The 27,122-nt window shown below is 37.3% G+C and overlaps 1 protein-coding gene across 1 annotated transcript in view; it reads left to right on the top strand.

Annotated features, from left to right (window-relative positions):
- Positions 1-22,271, top strand: part of LOC126970791 (DNA polymerase subunit gamma-1, mitochondrial) — a 28,190-nt gene extending 5,919 nt beyond the window's left edge. The window contains exons 5-18 of the mRNA XM_050816889.1: positions 349-497; positions 2,030-2,243; positions 3,727-4,244; positions 6,171-6,389; positions 7,684-7,789; positions 9,932-10,062; positions 12,424-12,593; positions 13,755-13,878; positions 15,633-15,813; positions 16,695-16,864; positions 18,131-18,266; positions 19,164-19,332; positions 20,830-20,946; positions 22,069-22,271. Of these exons, the coding sequence (XP_050672846.1) occupies positions 349-497; positions 2,030-2,243; positions 3,727-4,244; positions 6,171-6,389; positions 7,684-7,789; positions 9,932-10,062; positions 12,424-12,593; positions 13,755-13,878; positions 15,633-15,813; positions 16,695-16,864; positions 18,131-18,266; positions 19,164-19,332; positions 20,830-20,946; positions 22,069-22,264 (2,600 nt within the window). The 3' untranslated portion in view covers positions 22,265-22,271. The remainder of the gene's footprint in view (positions 1-348; positions 498-2,029; positions 2,244-3,726; positions 4,245-6,170; positions 6,390-7,683; positions 7,790-9,931; positions 10,063-12,423; positions 12,594-13,754; positions 13,879-15,632; positions 15,814-16,694; positions 16,865-18,130; positions 18,267-19,163; positions 19,333-20,829; positions 20,947-22,068) is intronic.
- The last annotated feature ends 4,851 nt before the right edge of the window (positions 22,272-27,122 follow it).

Genomic DNA, 27,122 nt, shown 5'->3' with positions numbered 1-27,122 from the left:
TGGCGGGGATTCGAATAACCTACCTTTTTTTACGGCGCGCGACGTTCTGGCAGTGTGGAACGCGCGTAAACGAAATTGTTATATTTTTGAAATTCATACAGATACCACGCATCGAGCAATAAGAATGTGGCTGTCTGTTGAAACTCTTTGCGCATGAAGGGATAAAAAAACATAGGAGTGTTGTTATGAAATTCAGTTGGTACAACATTACTACACTCTTTTGGATGATGGTTTGGATTAGGTTATTAGAACATTGGGTGTTTTAATGTTGGCAATAAGCTTACTGTTTCAGAATCTTTAATAGAGGATTTAAAGCATAGGTGTAGATAAAAATTCCTATCCTTTCAGGTGTTCGGTTTATGGACACAATGTCGATGCATACATGTGTGAGCGGCGTCACCAGCTACCAGCGCGCTGTCCTCAAAACTAAGAACAAAGAACCAGACCCTTCAGATGACGACTGGATAGAGATCAGCTCTCTGAATAGTCTTACTGAGGTTTGTTAAATATTATTCATCAGAGGAAAGAAATGAGCATCCCTTGCTCACCTAAAATAAATGAATTTATCAAGAATAATTTTTATTTTGTTCAGAAATTGCCCCAGGTACAATCCAAACGAGTGCTGTTCATGATAAACTTCCGGAATATTTGTGTTTAAGAAATAAATGGTCCAAGCTTAACCTGCTTTCCCTTCAAGACTCAATAACTCTCGATGGATAGAAAAATTATAGCCCTTTCTTATCAATGTGATTTTTTTTATGGAATAGGAGGACAAACGAGCGTACGGGTCACCTTGTGTTAAGTGATCACCGCCGCCCATATTCTCTTGCAACACCAGAGGAATCACAAGAGCGTTGCCAGCCTTTAAGGAAGGTGTACGCGCTTTTATTGAAGGTACCCATGTCGTATCGTCCCGGAAACACCGCACAAGGAAGCTCATTCCACAGCTTTGTAGTACGTGGAAGAAAGCTCCTTGAAAACCGCACTGTGGAGGACCGCCACACATCCAGATGGTGGGGATGATATCGTAACTTGTGGCGTGTCGTGCGAAGGTGGAATTCGGCGGCAGGAATCAGGTTGAACAGCTCTTCGGAAAACTCCACGTGATAAATGCGGTAGAAGACACACAATGAAGCGACGTCTCTACGCAACGCCAAGTGTCCTTCCAGCAATTCGGCGCCGGGCCATAAAGCTCGGTCTACGCAGTCTTGGTTGGAAATGAACGTTTCGGAATTCATCAGACCTGAAGACTGGTCGTCTATTCCCGATCTTTATCCGCTGGATTAGGGAGTTATGGTCAATTTCAGAGAATGCGGCTTGCTCTAAACGTCATGATAAGGAGTCCCTAAAACAATCCGTACGTTTGGTAGTGAAGAATTTTCCCATGGAAAAAGTGCGTGCTTCTATTGATAACTGGCCTCGACGTTTAAAGGACTGTATTGCAGCCAATGAAGACCACTTCTAATAAGCTTTTTGTATTTTAAATTGTTTTATATTTATGGATTAAACTAACACACTGTAAAAGTAATAAATGTTATTTGCAATAGGATTTTTTTTCTTTGTTTCAGTATTTATGTCAAGACTAGGTATACGAATAAAATGTAAAATAATTATCAAACATTGTATCACTATGATCATTACTGAAACCTACTATATTACTAAATTATCCTCTTCTAGAAACTTTATATTCGTCTCATTATCTTAACGCCATAATTTTTCAAGGTTAATTTTATATTTTTTATTAATTTCATCATTTGCTCTCATGGAGATAAGTGTAGTATTAATAATTAATAGGAAATTGTAGTATTAATTATTTTGTATGAGTATCAGAAAGAAAAAAACATTTATTTAGACACACCTATAAAAAAGAAGCAACTTAAAATATAAAAAACGTGTGGTGTTTAAAACAGGAGCCACTCAGACTTATGTTCCAACACAAACGCTGATCTTCTATGGCCCCCGCGTGACACATGACTTCAAAGGCGACAACTCTCCTGAACTAATCATTAAAGATTTCATTTATGTCTAGGTCCACAAATTGTACTGCGGTGTAGCAGTGAACAAGGAATCTCGTGACATCTTCGTAGAGGGCACCCTGGACGATGTGAGGAATAATTTCCATATGCTGATGCAGTACTGCGCCGGTGACGTCATTGCCACGCATAACGTTTTAAGGGAACTGCTGCCGATGTTCCTTGAGAGATTTCCGCACCCCGTGACGTTGGCCGGCATGTTGGAATTAGGTAATGTTCTAGAACACTAATAGGTTTCCCTACGACATGTTATATCTTTTTAAATATTGCATAAACTATTGTATGCCATTCATGTGCCAATATTTGACCCACTATTGTAATTATTATGACGGGTACTCACGATATATATTTTATTATTTCAAGCCGATATTTCGCGTGTGGTGTGGTCGCGGCGGAACTCAGATCCACGATGTATGAATGATGAATGTTTCCGTATCCGCTCACACACAACGTAACAAAGGAGTCGGATCGCATACTTGCGTTTGTGCACGCTAGTAAAGGCGTGTATGTGATCAACAATAACTCCTAAATTATGAGACCGAGAGCAGTGATTCCCATATCAATTTGTTAAGCAACTCAAATATTATTATGAAATTAGAAAAAAAAGCTGGGTTAACAGTGTGGTTTTCGCACAGTTTTAAAATAAAGCACCTATACTGTAAAAAATATTTTTTCTCCCTTCTGCAATCACACAAAAACAGTTATGTGCCAGCTTTTTTTATAGTTTTAGTTGAGCCTCTGTAAGACGTAGAATTTAAACCACCGTTATTTTACAAATTAAGGTAAATTTTGCTAAGATAAATATAAAAGTAGCTGCAGACTGGTAGGGTTTTGGAATTGACCCCCTATATAGGGTATTTTTGTCGATAAAATAGTTGGTGGATATTTATGCGAGTATTTGATTTACATGTGAAATAATGTTAAGAAATACAATCTTTAAACTAACCAACAAGAGACCACGTTGAGAAGATGCTCCTGTCAACTGTGTGCTGCACTTTCACGAGCATAACGCATGATCATCGCGGCTTCCCTCATCATATTTTAGGGGAGGGAATTATCCATGGCTTGTTTGTGTTTAGCTTCGCGTTTCACTTCACTCTAAATACTTTTCTTCCTTCTCTTTGGCATTTTGCGCCTCCAAACCATACAGTACATTATTTCTCACATGAGTGCCTCGACTGCCCTGCCCTGCTAAAACTGTACTTGTACATTACATTACTGACATCTACTATATACCACTAGACTGGCTGCTGTCTTAAAGTACTTTTGTGCCTGTTTGATATTCGCCATTTTGGCGCTGTTGGCCATGTAGCGAGAGTCTGCGGTACTAAAACTATTGATGACCACCTTAGCAAACATCGATACATGGTGGGAAACTATATACAAAAAAAAAATTGTGGTTTTATTACGTTGATTCTTGATGTATAAATAACACGGAAAACGAACGAAGTTAATTCAAAGTGCAAAAATACTTCAGAGTATTGTACGTTCCTTCGCAGCCATTTGTATTATACGTCAAAGTTTGTTATCTGGACGCTCGCGAGTGGCGCTTCAAATAGGCACAAAAAAATTGCTGTCAAACATGTGGCACAGCCTCTCTAGTGGTATTTATACAGGTCAGTGGTACTGTACCTACTGTGCTGCGTCACCTGCGTCTCAGCATGCACTTAGTCATAATAATCACTTATTTCAGGTACTGCATATTTACCGGTAAATTCAAACTGGACGCAATACATAAATTCAGCTGAAACAGTATTCGAAGATTGCAAACTTGAATCGAGACAAATATTGTCAACAAAGGCAGACGAGGCATGTCGTATGATGGAGAATGACGCATACAAAAACGATTTATGGATGTGGGATCAGGATTGGTCGACACAAAGGTTGAAATTGAAGAAATCTAAGAACAAAATTGTAAAAGATAAGGATGGAACTATTCATGAAATGGTTGATGAAAAGAGACAGAATACATCTGAAGATATCCTTTCCGTTGAGTACATAGATAAATTGCATCGGAGTAGGTTTGAATTACCCCATAATGTGGGAGATTTGGAGGATAAATTTCTGTATCTGTATGATTTGGGTGATTCGTTGCCTGTTAAGAGGCCCTATTTACCTGGATACCCAGCGTGGTATAGGAAGCTGAGCACAAAACCGGGGAAAGCTCCCGATTGGGTTCCAGGAGCTAATAATATAACGACAAGTATGCAGGTAATAAAGAAAATCCACATTATTTACATGTTTATCCCGACGTTTTACCTGCTTTTAAAGAAATTAGCACAAGTTACAATATTTTGTCCAAGTTCAAACAAGTTTGTGGCAAACAAGTTTAACTTGGGCCATTCGTTGTCCTCGAATATTTCTTTAATGGGTTATGGTAAAATTTAATAATTTAAATTAGGGTTTTGATTAAGATGTCTTCTCTAATTAAATTGTATATTTTAATTTGAATGAATTGTATATATAATCATCATTTTTCATTATTTGAAACACATTCACAGCTTCATTATTTGAAAAAAAAAATGTTCTTTTCTGTCAGATTTCTATTAAATTAATGTAGGTGTTTGGACTATTTGAGTTTGTCCACAGGAATTACAAGCATTTTAATTATTTTAGTCGTTAATAACTGATCTAAACTAGATTATGTCTCATTCTCCTGTTGTTGTAACATACTTTTTATTAGCTCTCAAATTTTCTTAAATTGTATACACAAAAAGAGCATATTTATCTAGCTGATACCCAAGACTACTTCCGCGTACACAGATGAACACGTAGTGCCTATAAAATTATTATGTATAATGTGCCTATATAATTAAATATTGGTATCACAATATTTTTTTTAGATAATGGACAAGTATCTGAGGAATAAATCTATCCAGTAATTTTTCCGTGATACGCGCTCAAATAAAAGCCTCTAATAATTTTATTTATATAGGTAATAGAAGTCTTAATTCCTGCGGGGATGAATTTGTAGTTGTTTTTTTTATAATATACCCAAGTACTGGAATTGGACTTTCTGCTGAGTGATACATTCTGTTGTACATCTATCTGGCAAATAAAAAAATTAATATAATTTGGCCAGTTCCTGGCTGAGAAGGGGGATCTCTATATTATGATATTTCTTCATATTATCTATATATCACCTTGTTCAGTTCCGATAGTGCCAGCAAAAACGAGATTGACTTCATTATGTCGACCTCAAGGCCTCAAGATACTCAGTGAAAACTGGGAGTAATCACCGCATTGTAAGAGGCACATTGAATATCAATCCAAAACTGAAACGGTCTCAACTGGTGAAGTCTACGCTCCGACTTAGATAAAGAGGACAAACGAGCGTACGGCCCACCTGGTGTTAAGTGATCACCGCTGCCCACATTCTCTTGCAACACCAGAGGGATCACTGGAGCGTGGCCGGCCTTTAAGGAAGGAGAGATCTTTGGGGGAGGCCTTTGTCCAGCATTGGGCGTCTACCGTCTGATATGATGTTAATGATTATAATTTTACGCAAAGAGAAGTAAGTCTTTTTGACAGTTTTTTTTAAAGATTTAGGCTGACACATACTTTGTATGTAAATTGCACCTAGCCAGTTTCGTATTGCCTCAAAATATTCAATAGAAAAAACAAAATTAGCAAATGAAGAATAATTAATAAGACATAGATTTTTCTGTAAATATGCAGGTATATTAATTGTTTGTACGTATAAAATGACTCACTTTCGACTCAGTTGTCGGATTCCAAATTCCTTTCAATAAAGTACCAAAAAAGCACAGTCTTAGTAAACTTATACAGTACTTCGATGAATTTAACTGAAATCTCAGATAAATCTGTTGTTTCACCATCTTCATCATCAACCGGAAGACGTCCACTGCTGAACAAAAGCCTCCCCCAAATATCTCTACGACGATCCTGCGCTGCCCTCATCCAACGTATTCAGGCGATCTTGACCAGATCATCGGGTCATCTTTAGGGAGGCCTACTAACACTGCGTCTTCCGGTACGTGGTCGCCAATTGACGACTTTTCTGTTCTACCGGCCATCTGTCCGTTGAACTATGCACCATATATACTGTCATACAATATAATCTGTTGTTTACTGTGTACAAATCTCATATGCATTGTTAAATAATCCATTTTTTAGATAACTCCGAAACTTCTCCGTTTGACCTGGGAAGGATATCCCCTGCATTATATAAAATCTGAAGGGTGGGGTTTCCTAGTCCCATACAGTAGAACAAGGGGGGAGATAGAGGATGAAGTGGCAATAGTGCCGCTAGAGAGACTGTTAGAAATGTGCCCCTTGGTCCAGTGTAAGGAGGGAGTTGATGCTGAGACATATATACTGCCGAAGACTGTTGAGGTATGTTTCTTCTTCTTCTTCATGTGCCTCTCCATTTCTGGAGGTCAGCAGTCAGTTTTTTTCTTCTGTCCATGGGCTGAGCGGAATAATTCTTGGACTGTCTTGACTTGATGCCAGTCCACTCCATTATATTTTTGAGCCAAGACCTCTTTCTTCTCCGAACATTTCTTTTCCCAGCAATTTTCCTCATCAAAATAACTATTTTGATGAGGAAAATAATATTGCAGCAATTTTCCTCATCAAAATAACTATTTTGATGAGGAAAATTGCCCGCTGCAAACTTGCAGCGGGCGGTATCGTTGCGCAGTATATGACCGAGGTACGAGATCTTAGGCAGTTTGATTATATGAGGTATGTTTATATTGTTTATTTTTATTTGCATATTGGAATGGGCATGATGACAGTACAATAATTAGAAAATAAATAATTAAAATAAGATACGATTTAATATATAACATCTGGTATATGTTTGGTAGTAAAACGGCATTGTTTGGCAAAGTAGATACCGTTTAAGAACGCTCGGACTGAACCTGAAAGGCGCGGGTTCGAGTCCCGCATCGTACATAAATTCTGGTTATAAATTTAATTTGTATCTTTGAAAACACAAATTGTTTTGCTATAAAAATATTTCTTTTTCTATTTCTTTCGCAAAAATCTCTCAATTGATCGTTAATTTTGCTTGCTTAGGGGTACGTGCTCCTCATGGGTGGAACCCGGCGTGCTAGATATATAATTTAAAGAATGGAATTTTGCTTTTTAATAATGCTTTTTCTATAATAATTTTTTTCGAACTGTAACTAATTAAAAGTATTTTTAAACATATTTATTAACCTAGATGTAACTGAATCCAGTGTTTCTGGAAGGTGTAATATGCCAAAAGGCGGCAATTTTATTTTTATTTATTTATTTATAATATTAATCATTTACAGAAAGAAAATTTAAAAGTAAGCCCATAGCTATCAAGCGCATAATTAATTATGGATTCCACCAAAGAAAAGTATAAGCACTTTAGGGTACTAATGGGTATTCTAAAACTAATGTGGTAAAATTTTCCTAGAAGAACTCTTAATTTGCTACAAATAAAGTCAACATGGTGGAACCAGGAGAAATTAGTATCTACTTTAACACCTAAGTATGTTACAAAATTAACTTTTTCTATAGGATTACATAGGCAATTACTTAAATTATTATGAAAGCAGTTAAAACTAAATTAAAAACTAAAAGGGAGGCGGTGAACCTGTAGAAATGTACTAAACAGTGTTTTCTTACAGGCATATTATGTTTACTGTTGCAGGAAGATCTCGGCAAGCGAGCGTACTATGCCAGAAAAAGAAAGGAAGACCAGGCGGCTGCCAATCAGTACCACGGATTGGGTGTTTGGAGCGGTATCGAGATACAAGGTGATGGTTTGAAGATTATTGTAAAAAACTTTTATATCAATAAGATTTAATGAAACCTCCTGTACGTCTTTCGTACCGATTTCAAGCGATAAAAGCACCGCCATATTGAGCAAAACATTTTTTTAAATTGTATCTTTTTAAAGCTTTCTTTATTAAACACTAGCTTAAACCAGCCTTTTATATATTTAGTAATAAATTATAGGAACATACATAATATGAAAATATTAATTTTTATATTTTACTTACCGACTAGATACATAATTTTACGTTTCCAAATAACAATTTAAACTATTTACATAACAATTTAATGAAAATTCACTCAAGTGAATACTTACTAATCTTTATCTAATCTTTTAATAATAGATATATATATTTAATATATAAGACTTCACTTGATAATAAATGAAATGCCTTGCCCACTACAATCTAGAGCCGCTCAGGATTATTAGAGTTACTTGTAGAGTAATTTGGTAACCGCTCCCTCTAGCGTCAAATAGTCCACTTAATTGTTTACTTTGGAAAGCGATAACAGCTGAAGAAGAGCTGTTTAACCTGATTCCTGCCGCCGAATTCCACCTTTGCACGACACGCCACAAGTTAGGATATCATCCACACCATCTGGATGTGTGGTGGTCCTCCACAGTGCGGTTTTCAAGGAGCTTGGATTAATTAACTGATTAATATTTGTTGGAGAGCAAATAGTTATTTATGCAACTGTTGTGTTATAAAATATATTAAAACGGTTTAATAGTATCACATGAGTGTTTTAATACCTAATTATCAACAGTTGCATACAAGACTTTATCTACACCCCTCTAAAAGATTCTGAAACAATTAGCTTACTGCTAACATTAAAACAGCCAGTCCTAGTAGTAATCTAATATCATCCATTATTGATCATATACAAATAAACTAAGTATTAATGAAAGAATTATTTATTTTAGTAGTAATTTACATTTTCTATAGTGCAATTATTAAAATGCACTTGAATATTATTTTCTTTTGCAGCGTTTAAAATATCCGGCGGTGTGCTGTCAAAACTTGCATCGCACATTTTTTCAAGAAAAAATGGCGGGGTTTCGAATAATATATTATACCTAATAATCGGGTAGTGTGGAATGCGCGTAAACGAAAATGTTCTTTTTTTGAAATTCATACAGATACTACGCATCGAGCAATAAGAATGTGGCTGTTTGTTGAAACTCTGCGCATGAAGGGATCGAAAAAAAAGCAAGGAGTGTTGTTATGATTTTCAGTACAACATTACAACACTCGTTTGGATGATGTAATGGTTATTACGACATTGGGTGTTTTAATGTTGGTAATAAGCTAACTGTTTCAGAATCTTTAATGGATGATTTAAAGCATGGGATAAATATCTTTCATGATGGCAAAATATATTGAAGATATGAAATAATAGCCTACATTCGTGAGTTGTAATAAGAATTAATTTTGAACAACAATTTAAAGCTTTTTACCAAAGCCGCATTTATATGTTGTAGCAAATTATATTATTGTGCTCTGTGTTTTGCAAATACATTTTAATCTAGCTTTGTGTTTTTGGTGACATTGTTTCCTATACTATGAAAGTTTTAAGGCAGTTCTACTCTTTTAATCTATTCTGTGATAAAATACTAATAAGCAAGAATTATTTTTACATTTTAGGTACGTTGTATAAAAGCGGTGTTATAAAAACGACGTATCACGTTATTACACAAATAAAACAAAATCTTATGAACGATGCGGGACTCGAACCCGCGACCTCTCGCGTTCGTTGATAAGATCTTGTATGCTTTGTTCAACTCTCAGGTTGTGGCTTCATCTACAGGATCTACTTTACAGTTGATAACCTGCTTAACCCCATTATTTGCATATTAGGAAATTGACTTGAGATGTCGCTCTTGCAGATCTAAACAATTTGTAATCTTTTTAAAGTGATAACCCTCACTTCTGGGTTTAATTACACAAATGAAACTGAAAAAAAAATCTTTTGGCCGATGTGGGACTCGAACCCGCGACCTCTCGCGTTCCGTGCGAGCGCTCTTTCCAACTGAGCCAACCGTTCGAGTTCGATTAAAAATTGGTTACACATCATGTAAAGAAATATATTTTTAGTTTTCTGAATCAGTATTCTCTTTTTAGGCTGTTGTCACTTCTTAAGGCTGCCACACAAAGATGGGCCCAAGTATAAAGTTGGTAATCCACTCGCGAAGGACTTCTTGAATATGTTCAGTCAAAATGTGCTCTCCGCTCAAGGAAATGACGCAGAAAAGGTATTCATAATGAAAATAATTGTGCGTAAATAATGTACGCATTGTGAGAAGTTATACTTCTCTGGCGTAATTCAAAAAAATATTAAAATATACATAAGATAACCTCAAATATTGTTTTCGATATATTTACTATTGCTTTTAACATTGAATTATCACTATAATAATATCACTGGTTTTTCTATCAATTGAAAAAATAACTTCAGTGTTATTTTTGTTTTATTGAATATTTTGAGTTCAGTCGGTATGCTTCAACATGTAATTTTCTAGTCTCTTTATTCATTATAAATATTAGAAATAAATAAATTAAATATTTCTAACTAACCTATTTCTATCTATACAACGGTCATTTTGCTTACCAATACCAATACAAGTAATATATATTGTCAACAGAGAAAAGAATTATAAATAAAAAACTAATACTATACGAGTACAGTCCACCGTGCAGTAATAGACCTTTTGGTCGGTTTTGAGTTAAATATATATTCTGAATCCACATTTCATTAGCTATCAGTCAAATTATTTCTTTTTTGTAGCATTAATAAAGTATTTTATTTTAATGTTTTTCGGAAGGTGCAACAGCAAAATATCACAAATTTATTAAAATATTCAATGTTTACCAGATAAACCGCAGTAAAATTAATACCTACTGCACAATTTTTTATGTATGTTTCTTAATTAAACCGCAATATTTTATCATATTTCGTGGCACAATAAAGTTATAGTAGTTGGTTCTAGAATAGTAAAGAAAGATACAAATTGATTATACTGCAAAGATATAGAAAAAAAGAAGGAAAAGGTAAGAATGTCAGACGTCAACATGATGTGGATGGAATTATGCATTTTAACGTAATAGCTGGGGATGGAATTCAGCTTCTGGTGTCAACCTGAACAACTCTCAGCCTTCCCTATGATAAATGCGTAGAAGATTCAGAGAGAACCCACATCTCTACGTAACACGAAAGAATCGAGCCGATCGGAGATGACTTGATCGTCGATGATTCCAGCCGCTCTTCGTTGTATGCGGTCAAATGGAAGATGCTTGTGAGGCAGAATTTGCGCCTTATATAGTTGCAGGCGGTGGCTTATAGTGAAGTACTGTCTCGCCTTAATTAGTACACCAAGCTTTTTAAAGGCCAGTTTGGCCTTTTCTTCCAAGTGACCACGGAACTGGACGTCGCTTGATATATCGACGCCAAGTATGGCAATACAGGCTGTGGCAGTTAGATGAGTGATCTCGATTCTCGAATCCCTTTTGTCGTATCCCCGAGGGGATAGAGACTTTTTAGCGGTGAACGCACAAACTTGTGTCTTATTAGGGGTTGAATTGGACTTAATTTTGTCGGCCCCATTCCGTGACTTTGCAAAGCAGTCTCAATTTCAGATACAAGTTGTAGACAGTGGCTTATAGTGAAGTACTGTCTCCTCTTAATTAGTACACCATGCTTTTTGAGGCCTATTTAGGCTCGTCCAAGTAGTCCTCGTTCCAAGTGACCACGGAACTGATCGTCGTCGCTCAATATATCGACGACAAGTTTGCCGATACAGGCTGAGTGTCTCGAATCGAGAGCATACGATAAATAAAGGAGAAAAAATAAAATAAAATAAATAAAACATAAAGGAGACTTTTTAAGATAAGTATTTCTTGGAAACGATTACTAATTATGACAATAATCACGACCATTATGTTTACGAAGCATCCTAAATTATGCATGCATCCTAAATTATGCATGCATCTAATATACGATAATTAATATTTTTACAGTTTATTGTTTATTACTTTTTATGAAATATTTGATATTTAAAATGCTTTTAACTTTGAACACGATTCATATATTGGATGCAGCACCTTACAAACTAATTTGTTTTGTATATAACAGCCATTGTAAAATACTCTATTGATTGAAAAGAGTGACCGTTGGCCGTTTCTTGTATGGTTTTCTCACCTACCTTGTACCTTTATCGAATTGTCTACCATATGTAGACTCAGTAATTTAAAAGAAATATTTATATTGGCGATACGAAAGCGCATAGTTAAAGCCTAATTAAATAAAGTTTATTTGATTTTGTGTTCATATTTTATCATCATCAGCCGAAAGACGTCCACTGCTGGACAAAGTCCTACCCCAAAGATCTCCACAACGATCGGTCCTGCGCTGCCCTCGTCCAACGTATTCCGACGACAGATCGTCGGTCCATCTTGGGGTGGGGGCACTTCGTCTTGCGGTACGTGGTCGCCATTCGAGGACTTTGCTGCCCCACCGGGGCCATCTATCCTTCGAACTATGTGAACTGTCCACTGCCACTTCATTTTAGACTTTTTGCCGTTCATCGTGTTCATATTTGTCATTACATAAATTCCAGGTGTTGAGCTATGGCCGTATGATGTCGTACTGGCGAAACAACAGGGAGCGGGTGATGGGTCAACAGGTGGTTTGGTTGCCGAGACACCTGCTGCCGGCAGATGTGCGGGACTCGCGGCAGTTCGGAGCTATTGTGCCGCAAGTCGTAATATGTGGGACGCTCACGAGACGGTGAGCGCTTCTATTGAACAACTCATAAAATTTTTCCTTACGCTAAATACCAGATTCCTACGGCAAGCAATATTTGCTTATTCCAAAGCTCTACTACGACTAGTTAGTTAGTTAGATCCACAGTGCCTATCTTGCTAGAAAACCAATGCACGCCCCTGTATAGCTTGTATTAGGGCTTCCAATCCCGTGGCCTGTTTTCAATATCGGCATTTGCGGGACTACGAATTTTCAATCCCGCGGGATCTCGGTATTTGCGGGATCCTGCATATTGAAAATATGCACATTTTAAAACAATGAATTTATCAACTCCACAGTTATTTACGTACATATTACTATTAAAATAAGATCAATTAAATTATACTGTTTTTTTTTCACAAAAAAAAAACAATAACAAATTCTGAATAAAAAGCAGAACAAAACAAATCGTTTTCAAAAAATACACAACGCAAAATTACAAAATCAACCAATAAAACACACATTTTAAACTGATAAATTATTACTTAATTATTAACTTTTTCAGCTTTTAATATTAACTGAAAATGTTTGCGAAGGAAACACAACATTTCCAAACTGTCGTCTGCCAAACTACTGCGTATTTTACTCTATTGCCTGGCCAGAAAATGCCCTTTCTGCTTCCACACTTGTGGTCGGTATTCCTAAAAGGATGTATGAACATCACGAAAATACGAAACAGTTAATAACTTGAGTTATTAAGAATAATAATTCACGCAGATTATCCTATTTTGCACGCTTTTTTTCAGTCCGCAAATCCCGCGGATCTCGCGCCCGTAATCGCGCATCGCGGCATTGGATAATGATGCGGGATCCCGCAATACCGAGATGTCGGTTGGAAGCCCTAGCTTGTATATTATGTTGTATTGTAAGGCATTGAGTATTTGACGTTTGAGTATTTTTGTTGCATCATTTTACATATCTTGTAGTCGAAATGATTTGTAAAACGGTGAAGCTGTAAATGTTGATTTAAATGAGTGGCAATGAGTTTCTTGCCACCTTTCTTCTCATTAAAGCCCAACTTTTTATCAAGTGACGGTAAAAGTAAAAAGACAAGAAAACTTCACATTCGTGTCATTTCCTTGACCTACACGAATAAAGTGGTTTTGATTTGATTTGAGTTGTAAAATGTGGTTCGTCTTTTACCAGAGCGAGCGAACCGACTTGGATGACGGCGAGTAATGCTCATCCAGAGAGGATTGGGTCGGAGCTGCGTGCGATGGTACAGGCTCCCCCCTCTTACTGCTTTGTGGGGGCCGATGTTGACTCGCAGGTACCGTCGATGTCATCGAATTGCTGAGTTATTAAGATTTAGCTTAATATATATAAATCCAAACTGTAAATATGAATCCTATAAAAGATTCTGAAACAGTTAGTTAACTGCTAACATTAAAACAGCCAGCCTTAGTAGTAACCTGATATCATCCATTACTGATTATATACAAATAAATTAAGTATTAATGAAAGAATTATTTATTTTAGTAGTAATTTACATTTTGTATAGTGCAATAATTAAAATTCACTTGAATATTCAGCGTTTAAAAAGAATCGCTCATTTTTTGTAAACAAAACAATAAAAATATCGAAGAAAAATGGCGGGGATTCGAATAACCTACTTTTTTTACGGCGCGCGACGTTCTGGTAGTGTGGAACGCGCGTAAACAAAAATGTTCTTATTTTGAAATTCATATAGATATCATGCATCGAGTTCATCTGTTAAAACTCTTTGAGCATGAAGGGATTGAAAAAAAAAACATACGAGTGTTGTTATGAAATTCAGTACAACATTACAACACTCGTTTGGATGATGTAATGGTTATTAGAACATTGGGTGTTTTAATGTTGGCAATAAGCTAACTGTTTCAGAATCTTTAATAGAGGATTTAAAGCATGGGTGTAGCTAAACATATTTATTAAGCTCGTTTTTGTTGCCATAGAAGAAAATGATCTTTGTAATGGCGTCGATATATTTTTTTTTGTGTGGTTTTGAAGGTCCCATTCATTATTTGATAATATTATTAAGAGAGCGCAAATTATATCAATTTCTGTGAGCGCCATTTGTTTCAGTTAGTGGTGATTCTTAAGGAATACAATCAGAAAAAATAAAATTATGTATAATTAATCTCCCAGAAGTTATATATGGATATCGCTTTAAAAATAACAAATTGTTTAGAGTTGAAAGAGCGACAACTCAAATCAATTTCCTAATTTACAAGTAATTGTGTTTGAGCAGGTTATCAACGGTAAAGCAAATTGTAGATGGAGCCACAACTTGAGAGTTGGACAAGGCATGCCAAGATTTACGTTCGATGGTTGGCTCAGTTGGTAAGAGCGCTCGGACGGAACCCGAGAGGCGCGGGTTCGAGTCCCGCTCGTCCATAACATTTTGTTTACAAATTTAATTTGTATAATGAATTCCAGAAGTGAGGTATATAACTTTAAAAATAATAAATTGTTTAAAATATAATATGGACACACTTTTACATAAATTATCTTGCCCCAAACTAGCCTGTACTATGAGCACAAGACAACGATATATTTAATACAATATACTTACTTAAACGGATGGATGGAGTCATGGATGGTTTATATGTATATAAACCATCCATGACTCGCAAACAAACATTCATATTCATCATATAAATGTTTTCACCTACCGTCACTTGAACCTCTAGGACATCTAGCTCAATAGGCAGGGACACTAGCCTCTGCGCTATTTGTTTTATAACAATAAGGGACGAAACGAGTAGCCTGTTCATTACAATGCAATGCCGCTCAGGATTCTCGAAAAACCCGAAAATTCACTCGCGCACTGTAGTTGCGCTCGTCACCTTGAGACATGAGATGTTAAGTCTCATTTTCCCAGTAATATCACGGCGCCCTTCTGACCGAACACAATAATGCTTTCACATTACTGCTTCACAGCAGAAATAGGCGCCGTTGTTGTACCCATAATCTAGCCGGCATCCCGGCAATATATGAGTCGTCAAACTGACTTATATGACTTTTTACCCGTGTATGATGCAGGAGTTGTGGATAGCCGCGCTGCTAGGAGACAGTAGTATCGGAGTCTGTGGAGGAAGTGCTTTTGGATGGGCCGTGTTGGCTGGAGACAAACGAACCCAGACCGATCTTCACTCGCTGACCGCACGTGCTGCTAACGTCAACAGAGATCATGCCAAAGTTATTAACTACGCGAGGATTTACGGTGCGTCATTTAAGTTCCTTAAAGTCGGCCTCTGCCAAATTCAAATATTTTTATTCTGAATAGGATTTAAAATCACTTACTGAACGTCAAACGGTTATATGAATGCACTTAAAACTAAAGGCTCTTATGTAGGGCAAAATACAACTACGCACATGTCCACCCGCCCAGTTTCTCCTGAAAACGATTTTTGGCTTTTGTGGCCTTTTGGTTAAAACTGTTTTTTAGGCCGAGACTAGTTACTTGGTAGAATTTTCCGAAAACCCATTTTCAGGTATTTTCATGACTAGTGAAGGAACATTCTAGAGAGAAAATTCTAGAATGCACTGCATGACAAGAATATCGAACATGCCTAATCAATTAATCCTTAGAATTCAACGCTTTTTCTACCGACGAACCTCTTGCTCGTTACAATATTAATAATAGAAATAGAAGAGTTGCTATTGTTACGCGGGCAATGTTGACTGCATTATGATCATTACATTACTAATAGTATCTCTAAAAAATGTTGTGGGAGTTTTATAATAGTTACATAATAAGCAACTGTTGTGTAATAAGGGGTATTTAAACACGAATGTGAGTTGCTAATAGTACAGTAGTATTAAAAAATCCAGTCCTAGTAACGATAATATCACCCAATGGAGTGTTATAATGAAAACGGATGATATAATGTTGTACTGGATTTCATTACAACACTCGTTTGGATCATCCAAACGAGTGTTGTAATGATTATTAGAACATTGAGTGTTTTAATGTTGGCAATAAGCTAACTGTTTTAGAATATTTAATAGAGGATTTAAAGCATGTGTGTAGATAAAAAATTATTACTTTGTGTCAAGATGTGATATAGATAATAAATAAAAGGAATCAATTGTGCCTTGTAGGGGCTGGTCAGAACTTCGCCGAGCGTCTTCTAAAGCAGTTCAACCCGACAATGACTATATCAGAGGCAAAGAGCAAAGCGGCCAAGATGTTTACATCTACCAAGGGAAGGAAAGTGTACACCCTCAAGAAGAAATATACGGAAGGGTTTATGGACGGTGACGATGGACAGGTTAGTAAAAACGCCTCTGTTGGAAAAGATGATTAAAACTGAAAACTATATTGTGTGGGATGTCATGAGTGTGGCGTCGCACCAGAATAGCACCACCCCATCTCTTCCCGTGGGTGTCGTAAAAGGCGAAGTGACAAAATACCTAGTACTAGCCTAAACTGTATTTTTCCATCCCATGCCCATTTTAACAGCAATTTTGCGTCGAACCAGAAGTTTGGCGAGGGGAATATGTAATAATAAAATTTCCCAGAGAAAAAGCGGGAATAGTTTTTGCATTATATTTACAATTCTTCGGTATAATTTTTCTTTAGTTTTAACTAAAAATATTAACTATTATTAAATTTACTGAAGATTTTTTTAAAGACTATGCAGTCCTATTATTTTCATCTATCCTCTTTACACATTCCCTCAATAACTGTTACTACATCTTAAACTACACCGATAGTATAAATAATCTCTTTACAAGACATTACTTCGCTTTCAAGACTTACGGTACGCAGACGTGGTCGCTAACTATGAGCCTTATGAGAAAGTTATTGGTCACTCAGAGGGCAATGGAGGGGCTATGCTCGGAGTTTCCCTGTGAGATCGAATCAGCAATGAGGAGATCCGTAGGAGAACCAAAGTCACCGATATAGCCCAAATGATTGCGAAGCTGAAGTGGCAGTTGGCAGGGAACATAGTTCGTCGGACAGATGGCCATTGGTGCATTTAAGTCGTCGAATGGCGACCAAGTACTGGAAGACGCAGTGTTGGTAGGCAAGATGGACCGACGATCTGGTTAAGATCGCCGGAATACGTTGGATGAGGGCAGCGCAGGACCAAATGTCGTGGAAATCTTTGGGGGAGGCCTTTGTCCAGCAGTGGACTTCTTCCGGCTGATGATGATGACTTCGCTTTAAGTCACCGCCTGCAACTGCATTGCGCAAATTTTCCTATAAGTGGAGTACTGGTCTCACTTAGGTGCTCAAGAGTCCCAGCACCTTCAATTTGATCGCATTTTGAAACGATTTGACCCAAGAGGAATTTTCAGGTTAATACCACCACAGGACATTACTTCAAAATGCGAAATTCAAAGCGCACCACGTTGATGTCTGGCATTTTACAACTTGGCCTTTATCAAGAAATTTATTTATTCGCATCGACACTTTTGTCCTTGGTTTTACAGATATCTTCATTTACTTCTAAGAGCCCGTATCGATTACCATTGACAGCCAACGTTTGATATTAAGTATAGTCATGTACTAGCATCTCATGACGTTATAGGATGTAGAAATGACGTCGTACCAGGCGCAAAGACTGGCAAAACTTAGCGGTAAACGAGTGGAAGATATGTTCGAGCGGGCGAGATGGCGCGGTGGTACAGAGTCGGACATGTTCAACAAGCTTGAAGATATCGCGGGTATGAAAGACTGATTTATTTATGTGATACAAAGGGAAATTCAGGTTTCACTAACAGGAATAATCCTACCAGTGGGAGGAGTACGTGAGTCTGTTTGTAGGGTAAATTGCACACTATTTTTTGGTATACTTACAGCCTCGACTCTGCTCAACTTCAGTGGCCCATCAACATGCAGTTTGTAAACCCCACAGGTTTTATTTCTGGCTATTGCAAGCTGAAAATGCACCTATCCAGTATTAGCCTATACTTAGAGAAGAGGATATATTCCATATGAAGTTCTACATCTTTTAAAAGCAATGGGTATTTTATGTGATTTAGAAGTCCAGCTGGGCAAGCGTACACAGTCTCTATTGTTCGCTCGGTTTCTTTACCTCTAGTAATCAAATGCTTGTGCTTCACCGTATGTAGTGGTTCAATACAGATAGCACGTGAGTTGAATGCAGAGTTCAGCGAATGCGATCCGATCTAACTATAATTGATGACCGTAATCATGAATGTGTCGATAAATTTAAATAATGCTTCAAGTTTATCATTTTACCCCAATCATTATATCTCAAATATTGTTCTGCCTTTCTTCAACACACGTCTCAAACATTTTTCGCCATTTATCGTGCTTGGCGATGAGTAAGATCTCGTATTTTTGGAACGGAAACTGACGGACTCGAATCAGTCATTGTGAAAATAAGAAAAATAATACGGGATTGCAACTTTAGTATTAACGCGATAATACGGTAAGCAAAGACTACGGTACAGCACTTACACTGAAGGCGCGCGAGGCGAGGCGTGCGGACAGCGGGGGGAGATGCTTCCAGTTTTTGCCTCAGTCCCCGACTGCATTCAACTCGCGCGCAACGTTTTTGCCTATGACTATATGATGCATGAACAATTTGATTGTAGATTCCGAATCGCCGTGTACAGCGTTCCTTTCGGCTCGGCTATCTCGTGCTTTGGAGCACGCTGCAGGAAGATGGGGTGGAACTCGTCTTAACTGGGCCGTGCAGAGCGCTGCTGCCGACTTCCTTCATCTCATGCTGGTCAGCATGCAGCATGAGGTGCCTTCCGCCAGGTATTTTATTATTTACTAACTAGTAAGGCCAATGAACATACGAATTACTTGATTATTAACGTTCATAAATACACTCTGTTACAATAAACTTCAAAATCTCATAGGCAAACCACATTCGTCGGCAGTCGATACAGGGGATACCTGCACCATCGGCAAGACTAATCTTTTCGTCACGTTAAAAAATTGGACATTCGAATAAACGCACAAATACCGCTTAAACACGATATCATGTCGGCATAACGGACATGTACTTAGTCTGTACGCAGTCTAGTTGTCGAAGTTGAAACGCTCACTCATATACTATACTGGAATGCACGAGGGTAGCAAAAACTGGGCAAATATATCCGATCACGATGTCGCTCTAAGAACTCTACAAACATTCTGTAATGTTCTGAACTTCTGGATAGAGCAGCTGGGCTCGTTTGAGCGATCTGCCAATTTTGCAGTCAAAATTGACCATGTCATCACTAATGATAAGTTATCACTGCCGCTCACGCTTACCACCAGAATAATAATATAATAGTCTTTTGGATGGGTGATCACAGTCTTTTTACCAATGTTATGACTTTGTGAAAATTCCTTTTCTTGGCGAATCAATCATTGTTTCGGATTTTGAAAATATGTGGTTAAAATTGCTACAGCCTTTTCATACGTGCCGTGTGATCATTCATTGTTTTGATATGAAAGACACTTTAATATATTTAAATTTTGTTCCTAAAATTGTTAGACATAGCAATAACATAACCCAACTTTTCCCGCCTTACTATATATACTACTGATTTCGTTTTCGATACAAATTTCCTTATATTTTTAATATTTTACAACATTATACTCTTTCTTTGATTACAATACTGTATCGTGAGGATAGTGTATAGGAGAAGCTTTTCGTGCTGTGTCTGTTCCAATGGGTAAAAAAGGCTGTTGTCCTTCAAGTAATCCCATAAAAACTTCGCTATAGATTTGCGCTTTTCTCACTGAAATGATAAAACGCATCGTCTTAATTGATTTATATGCTAGAAATTTTCGAAGCAGAATTTACTCAAGGGACTCGATATCCTCATTCATAACAGATTACCAATATATTTACCTACAATTCTGAAGTTATGTATGCACGCAAGAAGTTATACTTCTTTGGCCTAACGAAATAAAAAGCATTAAAATGATTAATTATTCCTCGTGCTACTCTACTTGGCTTTTTACGATACTTTTACGATGGCTTTGACAATTAATTATTAAATAATGAATACGGCTGTATGGGCTTGAACCCTTCGTCTGTCCTAATAATGTACGAAGAAACCAAAAAAAAATAATAACGAATGACGCAAACGTCACAAAATTTTAGAATCCAACTTCAACCTGTTACTTTTGTGTCATAGTGATGCGCGCGCATCTTAAAATTTCACTCTGATAATTTTTTCATAACGCGCCTAAAGAAGTATAACTTCAAAAAACATGCTTTGCCGGTTATGGTTAAATACAAAATGTATTTTATTTTAGATTTAGTCTGAGTTTCCACGATGAGGTGCGGTATCTTGTTCCTGAAAAGTTCAAGTATCGGACAGCGCTGGCGTTACAGATAACCAATCTTTATACAAGAGCGTTCTGTTCTCATCGGTAAGGCGTTCTAAGTTTAAATATTTATTTTAAATTTAATTCATGACCATGGATGCTGGTCGGTGCTTGCCTTACTCTTGGCATAATTTTGAAACGGACAAGTGACAACCCTATATTGCACAATATTTCCACCAATGAGTTATCAACAACAATATTGGTGGGACATATCTTAAGACTGTTGGCATCTTTGGTCGTATACACGATCACGTAGAGAACAGACATTTTAATAATTTAAGCTGTAAGTAAAACAGTCACCACCAATCGGTTTAATTCCGCTTGACTTTAACACTGTTTTTCGTCTCTTCTTTGTTCTTCGTTCTTTCTCAGCAATAATGTGCAAGTATAATTGTGTTTCAAATGAACGGGAGCCGTAGTCAGTGAAATTACTAGACTAATGAGACCTAACATCCTTTGTCTCATGGTGACGAGCGATATTATTGCGATGCGCATTTTTGGTTTCTATCAAGAATCCTGAACGGCATGCATTGTAATGGAAGGTACGTTTTGCTCGTCACGTCTCTTTTCATCATATTTTTTATTTATTCACAAAGATACACAAGTTCCGTATTCCAGAAGGAATATACGTTTTACAAAATACGTAATCAATAATCAAGTGTATTTTGTTTCTTTTACGCACAGTTATGAAGACTGACGAAATTCAGTTGATCGTGGTTAGCGTATTGAGACGCTTTGTTGAAAACGATACTTAGATTAACATCTCTCAAAGGTGTCCGCCATTTTTGTGATGACATCTAGACATACACTTTAAAATCACCGGTGAAAAGAACCGTTTGCAAACTGATGAAAATAGCTGCTGAAGTCGCAGACTACTAACGCGCGGGCGTTATAACATTCATAGAATAAAAACAAAACATTAACATATTATGTACTGTGTTTAAAACTAAACTTTTGAAGCCGCTCATAACTTTTTTTTATTGGCTTGATAATGACTTGGCCAAAGTGAGCTCTAGTAGTATCTTTAGAACGTTCACTAAAATAGATTTCTTTACGCAAAATTAATCAATGACAATGAAAAAATTATCGCTACAATTCTACAGTTGATGTGTAATACATATTATATATTGTTTTTATTATTTATATACATATTTTATTATTTTTCAGAGTGGGAATCAAAGATCTTCCGCTATCAGTAGCGTTTTTCACGTCCGTGGAGATTGACAAGGTGTTGAGGAAGGAAGCTAATTTAAATTGTACCACACCATCCAACCCTCACGGGTTAGACAAGGGATATAACATACCTAATGGGGAGTCACTATCGATATTTGATGTTCTTGAAAAGTGTGACATAAATCCATAAAGATAAACAGTTTTGTTTTATTTCTTCAAGTGAAAACTTCGTGAAGCACACAGATCACTTTAGTTGGTGGGTATAAAATGAGACTGGTCATACTCGTATATGTTACGCTGGGGTAAAGTCGGTATGAATCGATTATGGGAGTATGGGCATGCTTCTGTAATTACTTTTATATATTACATGAGTAAGAGTTATGTTAAAACGTAGCTCATATAACTTTATTTACAGAACAAGTGACTTGAATACACAAAATTTAGAAAAAGGGTAAACAAGGAAAAAAAATACAGACATACTTTAATTAAAATTATGTTTTAATCCACGAAGATCCCCACCATTATTGCAGGGTTGACTGGTGAGGAGGCGGATGTAACATTTGGGTGTCCCTACGGGTTCCGTGTTTGGGCCCATACGATACGCAATTCATGTAAATACCTAATGTAGGAATCAAACACAGAAGAGGTAATGAAGAAAATAGTTCCTGATTCGTATTGAAACGCGTTGCCGCCCATCACTCCCACTCTAATTCACACTACAAGCCAGGCACCAATATGTCCGCGCATTACGCACACAAATAAATCACACAAACTTCAATCGCAAGTTTGGTATTGATTGTCACACTAACGCAAACACTGCGCTTGACGTAGGTACAATCGAATCACTGCTTTAGAAGAAGTGTGGGTTACGCAAAGGACGCTCTTCGTTGCGGAGTGTAAGTATAGGTGAACCCGAGAAACAGGTAGTGTTCAGACTCAACAGTTAGACAACCGATGAACACAGGCCATGAATATTAGTTTACTGTACGTGACAAGTCTTATACTTGCGATTTGTATGACCTACTGTTAAATTATTAAAACTTTCGCGAGTCATTATTAAATTATTAATACAGCTTCACTCATCGGTGTCGGTACAGACTAGTTTCGGACCATTCGGAGATCCTTCATCAGGGTGAGTGTGGTAGGTTCGCGATAACGTCCCACCTCTTACTGCGGACTTGAGCTCGTAGCGCGCGGCTGGAAAGGGCGGGGGGCGCGAGGTGATGACGAGCACGGTATCACTGACACTGTATCACTGTTGGTGTCCACGGGTGCACAGAATGTACTCACAATGTCCACTACATGATCATCGGCACTATGGGTCTTATAGCGAGACGCGTTTTGTAACACAGGTTTACAAGTTAGTGGCAGAGCCCAACCTTTGTCTCTATTAAAATTAGGTCGCCGGTAAATTTCTATAAATTTCAGCAGCTTGCGAGACTCAAAGTTTTTAATGCGAGCCAATACTTTCACCTTATCGAACTTATATAATGTGACGTGTTGGAGTTTAGGGCGTGCTCTGCCACTGCCGAGGTGTTGCTGCGTACTCGGTGAGTCTGGTTTTTATGTTGCGTCCCGTTTCACCAATGTAGCCTTTACCGCACTCGCATGGAACTTCGTAGACGTCAGGGCTCTCCAGAGGGTTCCGATCCTTAGGAGATCGTAGAAGACTACCAATCTGCGTCAGGGGGCGGAAAATTGTCGTAATGATATATCTACAGCGTAATAGGTGTCCATTTTGATCCGTTACCCCTCTCACGTATGGTAGATACGCCGTGACCCACTCCACATGCTGAGGCCGCTGTTTGATGGTCGTGTTTGTTGTAGACATTGCCTTCCAACACTTGCCGCACGTGTGTCAATTCTGTCTCAATAAATTGCGAATCGCACAAACGAAGGGCGCGATTAATGAGAGTGCGTGGTATAGACGACAAGTGCGACGGATGGTGATGGGAATCTGCTTTTAGGTACTGTATGCACCAGGCTACCACTGGATGCGCGTTTCACCAGTAAAACCTATCTTCGGATGCTTTTTGTTCAGGTAGTCCAGTAGTGTCCTAACTCCTTTTCTGGGAACTATAGCAAACACATAGTCTACATATCTCCACCAGTGCCTTGTTTTTATTAGCGCGCTCTTCAACGCTTCCTCCTTGAAATGTTTCATAAATATGTTGGACATGACTGGTGCTATAGGTGAGCCAATTGCCACTCCATCCATTTGCAGATAGAAATCCCCTCGCCAGAAGAAATAACCATGTACTCAGTAGGTATGTTGCTGGCAATTAAATGTTATTTAATGATATCTATAGTTTCTGCTACTGGTACATTAGTGAAAAGAGACGCCACGTCGAAACTGACCATTATCTATATTTTAATTTACAGCCGCGCACTAAGAGCCCAAGTCCGCAGTAAGAGGTGGGACGTTATCGCGAACCTACCACACTTCACCTTGATGAAGGACCTCCGAATGGTCCGAAACTAGTCGGTACCGACACCGATGAAACTAAGTAAAGCTGTATTAATAAATCATTTGATATCTACTGTGTTACCGTGCGTGCATTGCTCAAAATAGAGGTTAGTGTTTTTTTTTCGAAGTCTTCACAGCTGTCATAGTCTTCCTAGACTCAAAAATGGTTCACTTTTGCATAATGCATAATACTGGGGGTTGTAACTATCACAAATAGTCACTACTATCCCCTCCGTTTTTACCCCTGTTTTGATAATATTTACTTTTTATTCGCCAAAGATATGGCTTACTTCGATAAATATTTATGAATTCTCAGTCCCACTCATTTGGCGGGAAATCAATCGCAGAATGTGCGTGCGTGTAGGCAACTAGTACGCTACTGAAACCAAAGAGAATTTAAACACTACGTAGAGGGACGGGAGTGCCATACAAAATAATGAGAAATGTTGCTTGTATTGTATTGTACTAAATCTTGATACAAACATAATCAACTAATGACGTAATATCAGAGCTGCCATTATAATAAATATATAGGGTTGGAATCAATCCATAATTTTTATCGATAATTAACGAATAAAATATATATATATATATATATATATATATATATTATCCGTTAATTATTCTCTAAGTTTAAACTAAGGGATACGTTTAGTTATGGTATTTTAAAGAAAAAAAAACAATTAACATAATTAATATTTTATTAGTAGTTTTGTTTTGCGTTGTAGTTTCGGTTAAGACAGTCTTTGGTATTCGTTTTTCAGATGTTGCAATAAGGTCGTAGGCGTGGGTCCTGAATCTGAAATTATAACAGAATATATACTAACTCATTACTCGGCATAACTGGACATAAAAAACCTGTATATGTCTCGGAACACTTGTCCCCTCAAAACAAATTTTTACACGCTGCAGCCAGGAAAAAAGCCAAGGAGTTAAAGTACTCGTTTGTTTGGATTCGGAATGGAAAAATTTATGTTAGGAAATCTTCTGACTCAAGATACATTTTGATCAGAAATGAAAAAAGTCTTGAATTAATGAGTTAAAACATCTTATTCCTAACGGTACACTTTTTGCAAACGATACTTATTTGACTTTTCTTTTTGTACAAATGGCTATCTCTCTATATTACCAGAATGTAAGAGGTTTAAAGTCTAAAACGATTGATGTGTATAATGCTTTTTTGTGTAATAATTTTGAGATTGTATGCTTAAGTGAAACGTGGTTAAATGTAAATATCAACTCTTCTGAATTGTTCGATGATCGGTATTTTGTAATGCGCAGAGATCGATGTGAAAATTTCCTTAAACATTTTAAAAAAAACCATGGTGGAGGTGTACTTATGGCAATATCTAAAAAGGTTGAATATGTCCTGAGATGCGATTGGCAATCCGATTTGGTGGAGGATTTATGGATTCAAATAAAAGTAGATCCTGTTACTACTATCAATTTATGTACAGTATATTTACCGGATTACCTACCCACCAGCCTATATGTAGAATTTCTTAATAAATGTCAAAATATTATGAGCAGCCATCCAAACCATAAAATCTGCATTATTGGTGACTTTAACTTGGGTAGTATGATGTGGTCGAACCAAACAGGACTTCCTCTAAGCCACGTGTGCGAAAAATCTAGAGCATTGTTTGAGTTTTTCCAGCTGACTTTATCAAAACAACTTAACTACATTCCTAACCACTTAAATAGAATCTTGGACTTGGCGATAACGGATTCCCCTGATACTATCTCACTAAGTCATACCATTGCTGTTTGCCGCTTAGACTCACACCACCCTCCCTTTGAGCTTACCCTACTTAGTGGTCGAGCCCCGTTGCTTGAACTCAACAACTCTATAACTGAGAAACTCTGTTTTCATAAGACCGATTACGAGAGCTGTAATAGGGAAATTCAAGACTTTGATTGGGAGCAGTCGGCTTTGCAACTTGATTGTGATGAGTTCGTTCATTGTTTTTATAACACTTTGTATGAAATAATTGAAAAGTACACACCCAAAACCAAAGTACGCAAAAAATCTTATCCCGTTTGGTTTTCTACTGGGCTAATAAAGTTGCTAAAATCTAAATTTAAATTTCATGTCAAATTTAAAACTTACGGTAATCCAAGAGATTATGATACTTTTGCAATGTTAAGATGTAGAGCTAAGGTAGTTTTTGATCAATGTTTTCACACATATATAAATCGCATAGAGTCTGATCTGGCTATAAACTTAAAAGCGTTTTGGCGTTACACTAAAAATAAGAAAGTCACTAATGCCTACCCAAGACAGATGAGTTACAATAACCGATACGCTAATGATGGCCCTGGCATTGTGAACTTGTTTGCTGATCATTTCTCGTCGGTTTACTCTATGAACGCTAATAGTAATGTGAACTATATTCCTGACTTTCCTCCTTCGGCTTTTTCAATCTGCCAATTTTCAGTGTCTCTAGAAAATGTTATTCAACAGCTTAAATCCATTGATTTATCCAAAAATTCTGGACCAGATGGTATACCACCCATTTTAATTCGTATGTGCGCTGCGAGTCTCGCCAAACCCCTCGTTCTTATTTACAACAAATCACTA

Source organism: Leptidea sinapis, chromosome 22 (genome assembly GCF_905404315.1).
Source record: "Leptidea sinapis chromosome 22, ilLepSina1.1, whole genome shotgun sequence".
NCBI lineage: Eukaryota > Metazoa > Arthropoda > Insecta > Lepidoptera > Pieridae > Leptidea > Leptidea sinapis.
This window is presented reverse-complemented; position numbering and strand designations above follow the sequence as displayed.